Source organism: Schistocerca cancellata, chromosome 2 (genome assembly GCF_023864275.1).
Source record: "Schistocerca cancellata isolate TAMUIC-IGC-003103 chromosome 2, iqSchCanc2.1, whole genome shotgun sequence".
Taxonomy (NCBI): Eukaryota; Metazoa; Arthropoda; class Insecta; order Orthoptera; family Acrididae; genus Schistocerca; species Schistocerca cancellata.
Window position 1 is genome coordinate 281,151,168 of NC_064627.1, and position 18,729 is coordinate 281,169,896.

Below are 18,729 nucleotides of genomic sequence, written 5' to 3' on the forward strand. Positions count from 1 at the left end.
CACTCCATAATTGAAAACAGAAACCACGTGTGTACGTGTGCCTCACCCCTCATGGTAATGTACATGTGCGTCAGTGAAAAAGACCAATAAAAAGGTGTTATCATGTGGACGCAATGTGCTGTTCCAGTCTCTTCTGTACCTAAGGTCCATCACCGTTCCCTTTGGATCCCTACGTAATTCGGTGCTCTCCGATACACACGATCGAACAGCGGAGGAGTGGTACTCAAGCGTCAACTTTAGGTTACAATATCTCTGGATGTAATTAACATTTTACAATGCAACAAACGGCACTGATTACGAATTTGTTTATATGTTCAGATGTGCTAACAAAACTAACGGAGTTCCATTTAAAAAAATGTAGGTTTGTGTTAAAAAACATACTTCCGTGCATTTTTTTATGGTTTGTATTAACCAATTACACTAGCCCCTCTCCTCATGTTCAGTCTGTGGAATCGATTCATCAGTATTTGATGTGGTTTACGAAATATATCCAGCGGTAATGTTAGGTGACTCACCCTGTCTAAAAGAAGTTGTCAAGAAGACCATGGTTTGAGCCTGATGATTGTAAAGCAGTTGGCATTCCAGTATGCTGTGGCCACCAATAAAAATGTTCCTCCATCCTGGAAAATCAAAGAGAAAGATGGATTACAGCGGTTAAAAGATTTTCATAAGAGGTGCTCCAATGAACTGTTGCAACCAGCCTTGCTTGATTGAGCCTCAGGCTTCAATTGTGAAACTGTGCACATCATGGGAAAGAGGTATGAATGTGACAATAGTCCAACAAATTTTTTTAAGCATTTCATCTGACATGCCAAGCCCATTTGAGAAAACCCTGTGGTTTTACTGATGGACAATTATGAAAGCCATATTAGCATCCCAGCAATAACATTAGTGAAAGAGTCGGGATTTTCATGATGACTTTTCACCCTCATACAAGCCATAAGATGCAGCCTCTCAATGAGAAAGGATTTGGACCATGCAAAACATACTTCAACACTGACATAAATGGCTGGGTGTTAACACCTGGGAATACAGGAAAATCTTTGACACTTTATCGGATTACAGTCCTTGTAGGAATAGCTTAAAAGCGTTTTGCCCAGAAACATTATCAATGGATTTTGTGTTTTGGGATTGGTTCTCCTGAATGAATTTTGTTTGGCAATGATGGGTTGGCTGTCTCAAGCATCACTGACAGATCAAATGATAATGCAGACTTGGGTAGTCCAACTCATAAAAACTCAGAAGAAGCACTTCTTGAAGCACAGTCATCTACAGACTGCAAGAACCAGCCTGTCACTCCAGACATGATTCATCATTTCCCTAGAGCTGACCCAAGAAAAGAAAGAAGCAAAAGTTGGAGGAGAGAAAAATTAGAACAGTAACCAACACCCATAAAAAGGAATACATTGAGAAAGTAAAGAAGAAAGTCACTTCACAAAAACAAGAGACCTATATGTAGGCCTACTGCCACCAAAGTGAAGAGCTATGAGATGTATTAATATTGATTACTGATTATTCTTCTGATCCCGAAGCCATGAATGCAAGTGACCTATGTGATGCTGAGTCATCAATGGGCTAGGAAGAGGAATTAAATGATTTAGATGACCAAGATGAAGTATGTCTAACTAACCCAACCTTGAGCCACAAAAACATTAAAGAACACAATTATGTTTGTGTCAATGTTTCTGAAGTTAAACATTTTGCAGCTCAAGTGTTAAAAGTAGTTGGAAAAGAGAGATCTGAAGTGAAATTTGTGAGACAGTATAGAAAGCATATCAACATTTTCACAATACTACTTGTGGATGACATAAGTGTGGTGTTCAAAGAAGGGAATATTAGAAATTTCACACGTGCAATCATGACGTCAGCGACAAGTCAAATTTTTCATTCAAAGGCCAACACAAAAATGAGGATAAGTTACATATGTGTAATTTTTCTGTCTTGTTCAATGCAAAAGTATAATGCAAAGAAAGTTTTCATACCAGTGTTCTGTTTTCTTTGCATGGTCAAAGATACAATAGGAGAAGGGGAGGTCAAGGATACAACCTTACCATTGTACCTTTGACCAACTGCACGTGTCTACTAAAAGTAATACTTCTGTGAAACTGTTTAAGACAAAAAAATTAAAATGTTATTATATTATGAGGTAAGGTATGTACTTTCAAATAACATAATAAAATATTGTTTAAAGTATTTATGTATCATTTATAATTATAAATATGAAAAGTGGTCAAAGATAAACAACTTTCCCCTACTACATTGTAGGGTTTCTTCCCTTTCCAATTGCTTATGAAGTATGGGAAGAATGATTGTTTAAATGTCTGTGTGTGTGCTGCAATTAGTATAACTTTGTCTTCATGGTCCTTCCAGGAGCATTGCAAAGGAGACTGAAGTATATCTCCAGAGTCTTCACTTAATATAGGTTCTTGAGATTTTGTAAATAAGCCTTTGCAGGGTAATTTATGTCTATTTTCAAGAGGTTTTCCAACATTTCCATGACAGATGACAAATTTTAAAACACATCCCAATTGAACTATCAAGTGGTTTGTAAACATTTTATTGGCAATCATAATATACATGCCACAGGAGAAATCTCAACAGCATGGGGAATGTCAGCTGGGGTCGATGCTACAGCTTAACCTACAAACATTGGCTCACTTACAACACTGACAATTAGATGGGTGATCTCTGCCAGTAGAACTTTTATTCTCACACTGTGCATATGCACAGGACACTTTCCTCCCACCATGTTCCTTGCCTATATGGTATCAGACAACTTGTTATACTGTCATGTTAACAAATTAACTTTCTGTTGGAGAACCAATACCTGCAAATATGTGCAAAATATTCACTATGGAGATGTTAGGATGACTAACTATATTCTGTGGTTATCATCTTTACTGTTTTGTGTACATATCCCCAGATATTAGTTCCCAAAACCCCATTATATCCACTACCTGACAACACAGCACAGTTTAACTTTAACATTGCACAAGTTGAAAAATTTGGAAGATTGAAGGTTCTGCCCTTCATATACCTAAATATAACCACAATAAAACAGCTTCCAGTCCTTTCATTTCTCCCTTACGTAGAAATGTTCTTTATCTGCTGACCAGCCAGACCGCCTGATACTGTCTATTGTGAGTCGTCATGACTTTCACAGGACCTTATGACCAAATTGTTGAAAGGACATAATTTTGTGATTATTTATTGTGTCCACAGAAACAGAGAAGATAATACTGTAGATCAATATGAACAATGACCCATTACATATTTCATAATGTTTTTACAGTGACATACCGATCAACTATTCTGTTGTATTCTCTTGACCATGTTGAATAGCAGTTACTATCTCCTGATGGTATGTGGCCAAGAATGTGTACTTTTTCTCCTGCTGCTTCAGCTGCAAGTAATGTTTCTGCTAACCACTTGAGCTGCCCATAGGGATCTGCAGGTTTGTAATGAATCCACCTATGAAACAATAAGTTTACTGTTGTACTGAATTTCAGAAACATGAATATAGATATTTCTCTCTCTCTCTCTCTCTCTCTCTCTCTCTCTCTCTCTCTCTCTCTCTCTCTCACACACACACACTCGCACACACACACACACACACACACATACAGAGTGCCACTCCTGTGTCTCCATCAACACCCATACTCTGCAAACCATTGTGAAGTTCATGGCAGAGGGTACATCCCACTGTGCCACATGTTAGGGTTTCTTCTTCTTCCAATTGTATATGGAGTTTTTGAAGAACAACTGCTCAACTACTCTTGTGCATACTGTAATTAGTCTAATCTTGTCTCCATAGGTCCTGCTGGAGTGATATGTTTATTACTAGGTTCCTCACTCAATACTCATTCTTCAAACATTGTAAGTAGGCTTATGAAGGTAGTTGACAGGACATCAGCATTTCTGTAGCATACCCCTGTGAGTCAAAGAAAACCCCTGGCCATATATGTTGTAATTCTTTATATCCATTCAAAATTTTTGTTAGTTTTATTTGGTATGGGTCCAACACAATCAGTATTCTAGAATGATCTACACAAGTTTTTGTAAACAACCTCCTTTGTATACTGATTCAATTTTCCCAGAATCCAAAACCTGTCACTTTCTTTCCTAGTGGTTAGGCCTATCTCATCATTCCTTTTTATATCCCCACATATTCCTGCAACTGTTTATGGGAATTCTTGTGACTCATTGATATTTCAGTCTGTTACAGCAAGAACAAACACAATTTTATGGAACATAGTACTTTATAGAGCAAGATGTAAGATAAGGTTGTGCATAACACTGAACACATTGACTGGCAACAGCTATACAGTGTAAAGAATAGGTCACACTCATATGTGATCACTGAGAACCACAAGGCCCTAAAGCAAACTGCCATTGATTTTGAAACTGTAGTAGCACTTGAGCACGCTCCTGGCATCTGTTGATCTTACACTGAACCAGCTTTATCTGTGCTGTAGGCCCACAATGAAGATATGAAATGTCATGAAAAGCTGTCTCACCAACTTCTCTGGATTTCACTTACATATGGGCTCAAAGCACAAAACACTTTTCTGCTATGTGATAATAAATTCGGTCAAATTTGAAAAATAAAGAGAAATGTGTTTCAGTTCTTTTCACCTGATTGATGGTGTCAAGTGATTCAGAAAGCTAGCCTAGCTAAACCTTTTATAGTCTCTAAAATGGACGCTGAGGATTTCAGAACATTTATGAGCATTACTGACCTTACTATCAAACCAAAAGTAGACATACATTGAAAAACTGTACATTTCATAAATTCTACAATGATGAAGTTTTCAACTGGTTGCCAGAAACTGTTGTTTAGAGTAACATAGTCTTCTTATGAGTCTTGGGAGGCCACCATGTTCTCAAAGTCATGCTGAGCGAGACCACTATTTGCCATTTCCCCACAGTTTGTAGATACCCTGAAAAAGCGAGTGGCCAAATATGTACATGGAAGGCAAATATCAATCTTGAAACTCGAAGACTTAACATAATTACTAGATTTCCTGCCTGAAGTGAACTGACAATTTTACTTGAATCTCAAGCCACTAAATATTTTCAATGCTAATGACATTAATGAGGAACATGAAGTATTTGCATAGGTCATAATTGTGTGTGTACGGTGCATTTAATACCTGTTATTTATTTTCTGATTCTAATTGTAGATTAATCACAAACTTTACAGCTTTCAGAAAGACACTATTGCCATCAGTGTATACATAAACATTTTGTGAATTAATATTAATAATAATAATCCTAAATGTTATTTAAAAATTTGCAACTTAAAAGTGGATAAATTATTTCTCATGGGAAATACAGGACATTGGGACTTGGTTAAAAAACAGGTCAAACATATGGGACTGTTGGCTTTTCTACAAATATGATTTTCACAAACATCTATTTTTCTCAAAACTTTGTTTTTGTTCTTTCCCACCTTTATCATTTTCAGTGCCATAGTTAAAAGTTTATTTGTATCAGTGTAATACGCAGAGATTAATTTCAGAATTTGCAAGAACTATATTTACTTTAATGTGTCAACCAAATAATTTATGATAGAGGTTGTTTGCTTCTAAATGCCCTTTCTTGCTTATACTGCTGAAAATCACTTGTATGACATTCAAAAAGAACACAGTGATCAATAGCATTTTAAAAAATATAACTTTGGTATTTTTTGTACCAAAATAACACATCTGTATGAAAAAAATAATATTAAGTGATATAAATATTTTGTAAATCTGATAATAATAGATTGAACAGCAAAATTATATTTCATTTGGAGATTTTTTGTGTTGTAGTTACTGCTATTTATATGGTATGCTGTGATGAAGTTTACTCCATTTTTCATAGCATGTGGTGTAAACATCATATATCTCTTGCCTCAGAAATGCTAGCATCCATCATTTATACACTCCTGGAAATTGAAATAAGAACACCGTGAATTCATTGTCCCAGGAAGGGGAAACTTTATTGACACATTCCTGGGGTCAGATACATCACATGATCACACTGACAGAACCACAGGCACATAGACACAGGCAACAGAGCATGCACAATGTCGGCACTAGTACAGTGTATATCCACCTTTCGCAGCAATGCAGGCTGCTGTTCTCCCATGGAGACGTTCGTAGAGATGCTGGATGTAGTCCTGTGGAACGGCTTGCCATGCCATTTCCACCTGGCGCCTCAGTTGGACCAGCGTTCGTGCTGGACGTGCAGACCGCGTGAGACGACGCTTCATCCAGTCCCAAACATGCTCAATGGGGGACAGATCCGGAGATCTTGCTGGTCAGGGTAGTTGACTTACACCTTCTAGAGCACGTTGGGTGGCACGGGATACATGCGGACGTGCATTGTCCTGTTGGAACAGCAAGTTCCCTTGCCGCTATAGGAATGGTAGAACGATGGGTTCGATGACGGTTTGGATGTACCGTGCACTATTCAGTGTCCCCTCGACGATCACCAGTGGTGTACGGCCAGTGTAGGAGATCGCTCCCCACACCATGATGCCGGGTGTTGGCCCTGTGTGCCTCGGTCGTATGCAGTCCTGATTGTGGCGCTCACCTGCACGGCGCCAAACACGCATACGACCATCATTGGCACCAAGGCAGAAGCGACTCTCATCCTGAAGACGACACGTCTCCATTCGTCCCTCCATTCACGCCTGTCGCGACACCACTGGAGGCGGGCTGCACGATGTTGGGGCGTGAGCGGAAGACGGCCTAACGGTGTGCGGGACCGTAGCCCAGCTTCATGGAGACGGTTGCGAATGGTCCTCGCCGATACCCCAGGAGCAACAGTGTCTCTAATTTGCTGGGAAGTGGCGGTGCGGTCCCCTACGGCACTGCGTAGGATCCTACGGTCTTGGCGTGCATCCGTGCGTCACTGCGGTCCGGTCCCAGATCGACGGGCACGTGCACCTTCCGCCGACCACTGGCGACAACATCGATGTACTGTGGAGACCTCACGCCCCACGTGTTGAGCAATTCGGCGGTACGTCCACCCGGTCTCCCGCATGCCCACTATACGCCCTCGCTCAAAGTCCGTCAACTGCACATACGGTTCACGTCCACGCTGTCGCGGCATGCTACCAGTGTTAAAGACTGCGATGGAGCTCCATATGCCACGGCAAACTGTCTGACACTGACGGCGGCGGGGCACAAATGCTGCGCAGCTAGCGCCATTCGACGGCCAACACCGCGGTTCCTGGTGTGTCCGCTGTGCCGTGCGTGTGATCATTGCTTGTACAGCCCTCTCGCAGTGTCCGGAGCAAGTATGGTGGGTCTGACACACCGGTGTCAATGTGTTCTTTTTTCCATTTCCAGGAGTGTAGTTTCCATTAATGGCTTAAGAATGACATTCTTTTTCAAATCGTTGCACTGAACTACTACATTAGCTAAGGGCACTTGGCTTTGACACACACACTATCTAATAAAAAATAACAAGATACTCCTATGTAACTGGCCACTAAATGTCATGAGAGATGGACCCTACAGTATAAAAAGAGTTAGGGCATGTTGAGTTATCAGTAGAGCAGCAGTAACAACAGAATGGCCCAATCACGAGAGCTCAGTGGCTTCGAATGTGGACTAGTCATTGGACATCAAATGAGTAAAAAATCCATCAGGGACATTTCAACTCTTCTAAAGCTGCCCAAGTACTGTTGGTGATGTGATTGTGAAGAGGAAAAATGAAGGAACAGCACAGCTAAAGCAAAACCAGGCAGACCTAATGTACTAATAGACAGGGAGCACCAAGCATTGCAGAGGGTAGTTGAAAACGACTGCATGAAATCAGTGGATGAATCACTTGTGAGTAAAGTGCTACCAGCAGTCCAGCTAATATAATGACTGTGCCTAGGGAGATAAAAAGAATGGGGTACAATGTTTGAGCAGCTCCTCATAAGCTGTACATTTCTGTAGAAAGAGTGAAGTGATGCTTGAGGTGGCGTAAAGAGAGATGCCATTGGATGGTGTACAATTGGAAGCAAGTGATTTGGAGTGATACCCCATGGCAGTCCGATAAAATGGTTTGAGTTTGGTGACTTCCTTAAGAAAGTTATCTGTCATCAAGTGTAGTGCCAACAGTGAAGTACAGAGCTGGTTGTGACATGGTATGGAGAAGTTTAACACAGTTACGGTGCACTTATTGCATGTAATAAAACACTAAACACGGAAGGATATGAACACATTTCGCAGTCTGTGTACTGTATAGAGTAGAGTAACCCTTTGGAGACAATCATTTTTTATATCAGCATGACACTACATCTATCACAAAGCAGCTGTGGCCTGTGGACAATAACATTCCTGAAATGGACTGGCTTGCCCAGTGCCTCAACCTGAATCCAATGGAAGACCTTCAGATGAGTTAGAATACTGACTTCACTCCAGACCCCAATGCCCAATGTCACTCCCTTCTCTGGTTTTGGCTCTTGAGGAAGAGTGGACTGCCATCCCTCCACAGACATTTAGACACCTCATTAAAAGTATTCCTGGCAAAGTTGAAGCCATCAAAAATTTGAAAGTTGGACATGCCTCATATTAATGTCTACCAATAGGCATCCAGATACTTTTCATCGGAAGGGATATGTACAAGGAAACCCATTTGTAAATCATGAAAAAAGCGAAGAGATATTCTATTGAAGTCTTGTGTGGGTTCTCATATCTCTTGAGCAAATACTGACCTCATTATTTTATTTAATATTTGTAAGACACATTTTACATACATGTAGGATATAGTAAGTACACAGAATAGTACACCATAGCCTTTCTGTCATGACACCATAGCCTTTCTGGTGTAATTCAGATTATGCATTTTGTAGAAATTAGTGCAACAGTTGAATTAGAGCAGATGAGAATATTTACAGCATCTGACTGGTGTCTGAAAATTAGTTGGCATGGTAACATGTTCCAAATACAGGGTGTCTCACAAAAGATGCTCAGGGGGGGAAGGGAGGGGAAGATGGGGATGGGTGGTCCATGAGTCATGCAGCACGGCCACCGGCTGCCACCACTGCTGTGCCCATCTCTCGGACACTTTTCTGGTGGTAGTTGGCTGCATGTGTGCTTCCCCTGAGTTAAGCATAAACAACATTGCCATCTGATTAGCTTAAGCTTACTTTTATTTACAGCAGCTGCTCAAAATAGTGTTCCTCTGTGTTAAGAGCAGCCTGACATCTCCTGAACACATTAGTAAACACTTGACAAATTTTGGCCACCACAACCTGGGAAATGACTAGCCAAACCAACCCTGTCTTTCAATTCTGAATGTGTGATGATTGGTTGCATACATCATTGTCTTTTAACATTCCCCAAAGATAAAAATCACATGGATTTAAATCTGGAGAATGAGGAGGCCAGTCAACTATTCTATCATCAAAAACACTTCTTATTGCTGTCATAGAAGCATTGGCAATGTGTGGTCTTGGATTGTCCTGCATGACATAACTGTACGTCTTTTCATTAGGTGTTAGTTCTTGTAAAAATAGGATGCAGTATATTGTTCACATACCTGTCATAACATATTGTTTTGTGGAAAAAGATTGGTCCAAAAATTTTTTTTGCACTAATTTCATACCACATTGCTGTTTTCACTTCATGCAGAGGTTGTTGATGTAATTCATGAGGATTTTTGGCACTCCAATGCCGATTGATCTGACATTTTACATAGCCTGACAAATGCAGCCATGCTTCATCAGAAAAAAAAGAAGCATCTCAGAATCAGCTTCCCCATCATGCATAGACTGTAACAGCCAGTTGCAATGACAACGTTGAGCAACAGTATCTGAATTTCTCAGCTGATGCAGTACTGTCATTTTGTATGATTTCAATTTCAGTTTGTGCACAGCTCTGTGAGCAGATGCTCTTGACACACCAGTCTGAAGCACCAAACATTGCAGAGATTTTCGCAGACTTCTTTCCAAGGCCTTCCCTATCTCATCTAATTTATTTCCAGTTGAAACACTATGTTCTTTAGATCTTTGTTTGTGTAACACAGATCCAGTCTCTTGAAATTTCTTCACTAATTTGTGTATCATTGAAACATTGGGAACATGCACAATGGGAAGTTCTTGCCTGAATTTGGCTGATATTTTATGTATGATTCCGTTTTTGCATAGTTCAACAAAAGAAACACAGTGATGCTTCGTGTATACCATACAGAATGGAAACTCAACAGGAAACTCAAAGCAAACACTCAAATAGTCAGTTGTACAGTATAGAATACATGTGCACTGTGTTTCTGTCTGAGGACTGGGCCCAGTGACATAAATGTAGGGAAAGTTCCAGGCTCAATGCAGTTCCAATAAGGATGTCTGGCAACAATATTTCAAATGACTGAACTTGACAAAAAAACTCAAAAGAAAACACCAGCACACTCAGTCGCACAGTGTACAGGCACGTCCAAAGTATTGGTGTCTGGGAACAATGCATAGTGATAACCAGCAGACTCAGTGGAAACAGCTGGCAAATGCCCCTCGCGACCTGCAGACCCCTTCCAGGCATCTTTTGTAAGACACCCAGCTTCAATAATTTGTTATGACTCTTCTCGTATAATAGTCTATGTGCATTGTGCATGAACTGTTTGTAGCTCTGTGTCTCCTTTATTTTCTTGATATAGGTCCTTGATATGAATAATGTAACAAAAATTGAAATCAATTTTGAGCATATTCAAGGGATGATGCACATAATGAAATATGCGTTAATGCCATCCTGATGCAGTTGATACTGAACAAATTTATGAGAGAACTACATGTAAGAAGATACTTCTGATTTGAATGAGTCTAATTTTTGTGTTTATATATTTACAGGCAATAAAATTATATAGGGTAATCATAACATAATATGAACTGATATTCTTCACCTGTTGGTAAATGGAGAGAAATATTGCCTCTCTAAATAATATTTTTGTGCTCAGTTTTGAATATTGAAGTACAAACTCAAAAGTTAATGCAGTGGAAATTGAATCCTGCGTGGACAACAATGGACTGTTGCTGAGTCAGCATAAGTTGATCCCTGATAGTCGCTGTGGGCTGGATGTGGCAGTTTTGCATGCCTATATCAACCAATAACACAATGCTATTTTGTGAACATCTCCATAGCAGCACTGTAGTGTTGTCACAGCTCCATAGAAAGCAACTGTTTCTGCCTGTAGCCATTTGCACTTCACAGGTGAAAGCTGGAAACAGTGCTGCAAGCTATCAGGGATCTTCTTAAGCCACCTCGAATACAGAAGTAATGTAACTAAAATTTGCTGTGTTGTGCAAATGAGAATAACAATTTAAGCAGTGTTTGTGGTGGAATGGATAATTTACCGTGTGCCAATTTATCAACAGGCATATTATTACATGAAGTAAGTTTCCATATTGATTCATTATATTATAGGAATGAAACATGAAGTTTTATACTGAGTCAGCCCAAAAGCAACTGCTGTTTGGTGAAAAACTGTGTAAATTTAAGATAATTGTAATCAAAGGTGAATTCAAAATTGTAAAAAATCCTACTTACTCACCAGTTATATTTATAGCACACATTGTTGTTGAGAGATATGATCCGAAGACCTGGCCTCACAAGGGTTGTATAATATCCTCCCTTTGTAACAGTTGGCACTATGTCAGCTGGTAGCCATGTCTGCCACAGGTTTGCCATTGTTTCATACAGCCATTTGGTGGACACAGCTTCATCTGTTACATCATCAGGTGCGTACCTGTTTTAAAAATAGACAGACAAAATGTCTGCAAATTACAAATAATCAGTCATACGAGTTTACTCACTATTAATCATTAATTTTAGACATAATGTCTATGGAACTACCATGATTGCTGTTTCTTGATCATAACAAAATACAGCCTGAATCATATTTATTTAATGTTAAACAATGAAAGTCCAGGATGGACATTCACACAAGTACAGCTCACACACCCATGATGTGATCTGTGCTTAAGTGAATGTCCTGCACTATTACATCCCCATGTTAACAATAAAGTTTATTGCAGCTAAATGCTCCCATAAATTATTTAATCTGTAAACTGGGTTGGTCATTTTCAGTAGACCATAGATGCTTTTTGGTTGATGCCTGCATCAGAAGGTGTGAAGAGTCACCATTTATGTGAGACTTCTAGTTGAAATTTTATTGTCAAATGTAATGTGCTTGCTGCTGCTGCTCTCTATTGATAACAAGGAAAATATGAAAAGCTTCCTACCAAGTACAGTAATCAGAAGCAGTCTTCCAGCAAGAAACTCCCAGACTCCCAGCAGGTTCTCATGCTGCCATTAGCCAACAAGTATAGTGTGTGCAAAGTGCCGTGGCCACTAGATGCGCAGTCGGCTGGGGAGAGCAGCAGTGGTGGGGGGCTGCTCAGAGAACTGCAGGGGAAATGCCAAGGGCTGAAGGGGAAGTGCCGTTCTAAACTGAAGCCTACACTCACATTTTTTGTAAATATTGAGTGGTACCCCTCCATGCACACACTCGCATGATGACCGTGCTTTTGTTAGTATCTAAAAAGAATTCCACCAAAAATGGAGAGATTTATTTTTGCCTGGCTTGTTAACAATTCGTAACTTTCAGAGAAACATCATGAGTAGCAAATTTTAAGTAAAACCAACACATTTCTCCGGTTTCCATGTAAAAATTTGTTTATTTTGCCAAAACACAACAGAGCTGTGCTAATACATTGCGCAGACACAACTGGGAGAGAATTGTGGAACAGTGGTTTATTATGTGAGAAACTGAGGAAAAGTTGTCAGTAGCTTATGAAAAAGCACATCCTTGGTACAAAAAGACATGTAATGTCCTCACATATGTTGTTGCAAAACCCATAACATTTCTTGTTTCACCAGTTATAGATAGCCCTTAAAATTTACATTCTTTCACCAAAAAAGTCTGTACTTTTGGAATAACATGTTAGATATGAAGTTTTACATAAAAAAGATATGGTAAAATACTCTCCCCTCTGTGTGCTAGCTGTGCAGAGTGACAGTGTGGTTAGAGGTGGCATGCCACCGACTCTGCGGCCCTGCCTCGGGCATGAGTGTGTGTGTATGTGCGTTTTGTTAGTTTAAGTAGTATGGAAGTCTAGGGACCAATGACCTCACACACACACACACACACACACACACACACACACACACACACACACACACACACATTTGTGTGCTACATTAGCCAAAATCTCATTTCAATCTCTGAAACCACTTATGAAGTATGAGGAATGTTGTGCATATTTCACTCTGACTTTATTGCTGACATGACATGATTACAGAGTTGCTACATCAGATCAATCTTCTCGAGATTAGTGACAGATAGATACACTATGTGATCAAAAGTATCTGGTCACCCCCAAAAACATACGTTTTTCATATTAGGTGCATTGTGCTGCCACCTACTGCCAGGTACTCCATATCAGCTACCTCAGTAGTCATTAGACATAATGAGAGAGCAGAACGGGTTGCTCTGCGAAACTCATGGACTTCAAACGTGGTCAGGTGATTGGGTGTCACTTGTGTCATACTCCTGTACTAGAGATTTCCACAATCCTAAACATCCCTAGGTCCACTGTTCTGATGTGATAGTGAAGTGGAAATGTGAAGGGACACGCACAGTACAGAAGCGTGCAGGCTGACCTCATCTATTGACTGACAGAGACTGCCACAATTGAAGAGGGTCGTAATGTGTAACAGGCAGACATCTATCCAGACCATCAGACAGGAATTCCAAAGTGCATCAGGATCCACTGCAAGTACTGTCACAGTTAGGTGGGAAGTGAGAAAACTTGGATTACATGTGGAGCAGCTACTCAAAAGCCACAGATCACACCAGTAAATGCCAGAAAACCCCTCACTTGGTGTAAGGAGTGTAAACATTGGACGAATGAACAGTGGAAAACGTTGTGTGGAGTGACAAATCACGGTACACAATGTGGCGATCCAATGGGAGGTTGTGGGTATGGCGAATGCCCAGTGAACGTCATCTGCCAGCATGTGTAGTGCCAACAGTAACATTTGGAGGTGGTCGCGTTATGGTGTGGTCGTGTTTTTCATGGAGGGGGCTTACACCCCTTATTGTTTTGCGTGGCACTATCACAGCACAGGCCTAAAGTGATGTTTTAAGCACCTTCTTCCTTCCCACTGTTGAAGAACAATTCGGGGATGGCAATTGCACCTTTCAACACTATTGAGCACCTGTTCATAATGCACGGCCTGTGGCAGAGTGGTTACACAAAAATAATATCCCTGTAATGGACTGGCCTGCACAGAGTCCTGATCTGAATCCTTGGGATGTTTTGGAATGCCGACTTCATGCCAGGCCTCACCGCTGTCATCTATACCTCTCCTCAGTGCAGCACTCTGTGAAGTATGGGCTGCCACTCCACAAGAACACTTCCCACATCTGATTGAACGTATGCCTGTGAGAGTGGAAGCTGTCACCAAGGCTAAGGATGGGCCAACACCATATAGAATTCCAGCATTACCGATGGAGGGCGCCACGAACTTGTAAGTCATTTTCAGCTAGGTGTCCACATACTTTTGAACACATAGTGTATGAATGAGAGAGGTTCATTAAAATATTGGGCTCGTAGTAACGACAGTCGCTATGCGGCGCTGCCGTCGGGTTTTGAAATGCCGACTTCGTGCCAGGTCTCACCGACCAACATCGATACCTCTCCTCAGTGCAGCACTCTGTGAAGAGTGGGCTGCCATTCCCCAAGAAACCTTCCAGCACCTGATTGAACATATGCCTGCAAGAGTGCGTGGGCCAACACCATATTGAATTCCAACGTTACCAATGGAGGGCACCATGACCTTGCAAGTCATTTTCAGCCAGGTGTCCAGATACATTTGATCACACAGTGTACCTCTACCCAAGTCTAAGAAAAAATTCAATATGTTAGCTAAATTTCATAGGCAACTTATAAAATATAATATGGACCAAAAGTTAGATCATGGTGAATTCATTTTTCATTGCACACTTTTCTGAATTTTGGGCAGTGTTTTACTTTCACATAAAAATCACAAAAATTATGACCATTAAATAAATTACGGTCACATCATGAAATTGACATATAAAGCTGTAAGTAAAGCAAAAATGTTTTTTTTTTAATCGAATAGCTTCTGTAAAATCATGTGAGAAAGATCGCAGAATGTGAGCCTCGATTCTGCCATCGCTGACTGGCTGAAAGGTGGAGAACACTTATTGGCCTCCCCTTCTGAACAAACGAATGAACTCACCCAGTGCTTTGGATGAAAACTGGTCACTGCACATTGGCCAACGTATCCTGTGTGAGCTATATCTATGGGCTTTTAAAATCACTTATCAGTTGAAACCACTTCAGTCATAAATAATTTATGGGAGCAATTGACTACAATAAACTTTATTGTTAAAATTCATGTGTTCACTGATGATAAAATGGCAAGTAGTATCATCCTTATGTTTGCTCCCAAGCATTCACAATGCTTCAGCATATTCCTTTGCTTCTGAAAAGAGGTTTTTGATTTAGAATGGTCTAATAAAGTCTGCAGTGACTATACTATAAATTTAGTTCAAAGAATATTGTTCTTACTTATTTCAAAGGATTAGAAAAAGTAATTATACCTTTAAAATTATCTATGAAACTGCAGGCAAATTGGGCTATCCCTCTAGTATACTGGGAATTGGACTTACTGATTCTGAGGATGTGCGTCATGATTGCCAACTGCAGGGAAAACAGGGGCATCATTGAATGCTTGTTTCAATGTTGGATAAAAAAGCTGGAATGACTCATTATTTCTTTCTTTACTTGTCTCCCACACTCCATGGTCAATTACATCACCAGTAAAGTAAACATAACTGATGTCCTGCGGAGCAAATAATTTCAGAATTTGCATTGCCAAAACTTTCATTTACAAGTTAAATTCACATAATATCTTGTTATTTACTATCCCATAAGACTCTTATTTTTAAGGCAATTGAGCCATGGAAGGTTTTACCAGGACATGTAGTTTTTAACTACTTACATAATAGTACTGGTATGCAGTCTTTGCCACAATGGGAGAAAAATTGCAGTAAAATATTTATACAACTACAGAATGAATTCAAAACAAGATCACAGCACACTCACTGACTGTGACATTAACAGACAAATTACTGAGTTACATTCTTAAGGATTAAATTCCAAACATTAATTGACCTATACAACTCATCAAAATATCTACTGCTGGCAAGAGTCATATATTAATCAATCACATAAACTGAAAATAAATTGCTTCTGTAACAATTACAAAGAGATTTTTTTCCCTGGGTGCTGTAATTATGTTAGGAAACTGAAAGTGGTTTCTGCAGGACTTTCTGGATGATAATCGTAACATATATCTAGCTGCCTTCTTCTGGCATCTAAAAATAAATGTAACTCTTGGAATTACATAACTGGCTGCATAACTGGCAAACAGTTGCGCACGACTGATCTGCAGTGGAGGGACTCCAGCCTCCACCAGTATGTTGGCCTACGGGCTCATCCTAAAAGCTCCTGTCGCTAATCAAACCCCATAGTGGTGCACAGGGATGAGTAAATGCAATGCTGAAGGCGCTGCCAAACCATAAACCACACTCCCATAGTCAATTCGGGATTGGACAAGGGACGTGTAGAGCTGCAGCAGCGTAGAGTAATCTGCACCCCAATTGGTGTTGCTCAGGCAATGGAGGGCATTGAGGTGCTGCCATCATTTCTGCTTAAGCTGACGAAGATGAGGGAGCCGAGTCAATTGAGTGTCGAAAACCAGCCCTAGGAATTGATAGGTCTCCATTACAGTGAGTGGATCATCATTAAGGTGAAATGCGGGTTCTGGATGAATGGTATGATGCCGACAGAATGCATGACACACGACTTTGTGGCTGAAAACTGTAAGCCGTGGGCTAGAGCCCATGACTGCACCTTGTGGATGGCTCCCTGGAGGCGCTGCTCAGCAACAACAGTACTGGAGCAGCAGTATGAAATGCAGAAGTCATCTGCATACAGAGAAGGTGAGACGGAGGGCCCAACAGCTGCTGCTAGACCGTTAATGGCCACTAAAAGTAGAGAGACACACAATACAGAGCCCTGCGGGACTCCATTCTCCTGGATATGGATGGAACTATGGGAATCACCAACTTTGACACGGAAAGTACCGAGTGACAGGAAGTTCTGGATAAAAATCGGAAGTGGTCCCCAGAGACCCCACTCATACAATATGGCAAGGATATTATGTCACCAAGTCGTGTCCTATGCTGTACGTAAGTCAAAAAAGACGGCAATCAGGTGTTGCCGTCTCGAAAAGCTGTTCGGATAGCAGACTCAATGGACACAAGATTATCAGTGGTAGAGCGACCCTGGCAGAAGCCGCCCTGACATGGAGCCAGCAAGCCACGTGACTCCAGGAACCAATCCAACTGCCGACATACCATACGTTCCAGCAGCTTACAAAGAACGTTGGTGAGGCTGATGGGCTGATAGATATCCATATCAAGCGGGTTTTTGCCGGATTTGAGCACTGGAATGATGGTGCTCTTCCACCATTGTGATGGAAAGACACCATCGTACCATATCCGGTTGAAGATGACGAGAAGATGTCGCTTGTAGTGAGATGAGAGATATTTAATCATCTGGCTGTGGATGCGATCAGGCCCAGAAGCTGTGTGCAAGGGCACTGAGGAGCTCCCACTCTGTAAATGGGGCGTTATAGGATTCACTGTAGCGTGTAGTGTATGAAAGGACGTTCCCTTCCAGCCGCCGTTTGAGTGTGCGAAAGGCTGGGGGGTAATTCTCCAATGCAGAGGCTCGAGCAAAGTGCTCAGCAAAGTGCTCAAGAATCGCGTTTGCGTCGGCACATAACTCGACATTTATGGTAACACCAGGGACAGCTGTTGGGGCCTGGTACCCGAAAAGACGTTTGATCTTTGCCCAGACTTGGGAAAGTGACGTGTGACACCCAATGGTGGAGACGTATGTCTTCCAAGACTCCTCCTTCCATTGTTTGATAAGATAGCAAACACAGGCATGGAGCCATTTAAAGGCTATGAGGTGCTCCAGGGAAGGGTGCCGCTTATACCACTGTAGAGCTCACCGACGCTCCTTAATTGCTTCAGCAACTTTCGGCGACCACCAAGGGACTGCTTTACGCCTTGGGCACCCTAAAGAGCGAGGTATCATGTTTTCTGCTGCAGAAACAATTGTACTACACCTGTTTGACCATCACATCGATGTTACCATGTGGGGGAGATCCAGTGGTGACAGCAGAAGTGAAAGTTCCTGTCCGCCTTGTTCAAAGCCCATCTGGGCAGGTGTCCATGCACCTGACACTGGGGCAGTGACAGGAAGATGGAGAAGTGGTCACTACCACACACGTCGTCATGTGCTCTCCAGTGGATAGATGGGAGAAGTCCTGAGCTGCAAATTGATAAATCGATGTCCGAGTAACTACCATGACCCACACTGAAATGTGTGGCGGCCCCAGTATTTAAGAGGCAGAGGTCGAATTGCGACAGTAAAGTTTCGACATCTCTGTCTCGGCCAGTAAGCATCCTACCACCCCACAAGGGATTATGGGCATTAAAATCTCCCAGAAGTAGGAAAGGTTTAGGGAGTTGATCAGTCAGTGCAGCTAATACATTTAGGGGTACTGCACTATCTGGAGGAACATATACATTGCAGATAGTTATTTCCTGCGTCGTCCTTATTCTGACAGCTACAACTACAAGGGGGCTTTG

At 41.2% G+C, this 18,729-nt stretch overlaps 1 protein-coding gene across 1 annotated transcript in view; it reads right to left on the minus strand.

Moving 5' to 3' along the window:
* LOC126161621 (sphingomyelin phosphodiesterase-like) overlaps window positions 1-18,729 on the minus strand; it is a 137,586-nt gene that overhangs the window by 36,772 nt on the left and 82,085 nt on the right. Inside the window, exons 5-7 of the mRNA XM_049917582.1 lie at window positions 15,673-15,845; window positions 11,524-11,718; window positions 3,301-3,471 (exon numbers count right to left, since the gene is read on the minus strand). Of these exons, the coding sequence (XP_049773539.1) occupies window positions 3,301-3,471; window positions 11,524-11,718; window positions 15,673-15,845 (539 nt within the window). The remainder of the gene's footprint in view (window positions 1-3,300; window positions 3,472-11,523; window positions 11,719-15,672; window positions 15,846-18,729) is intronic.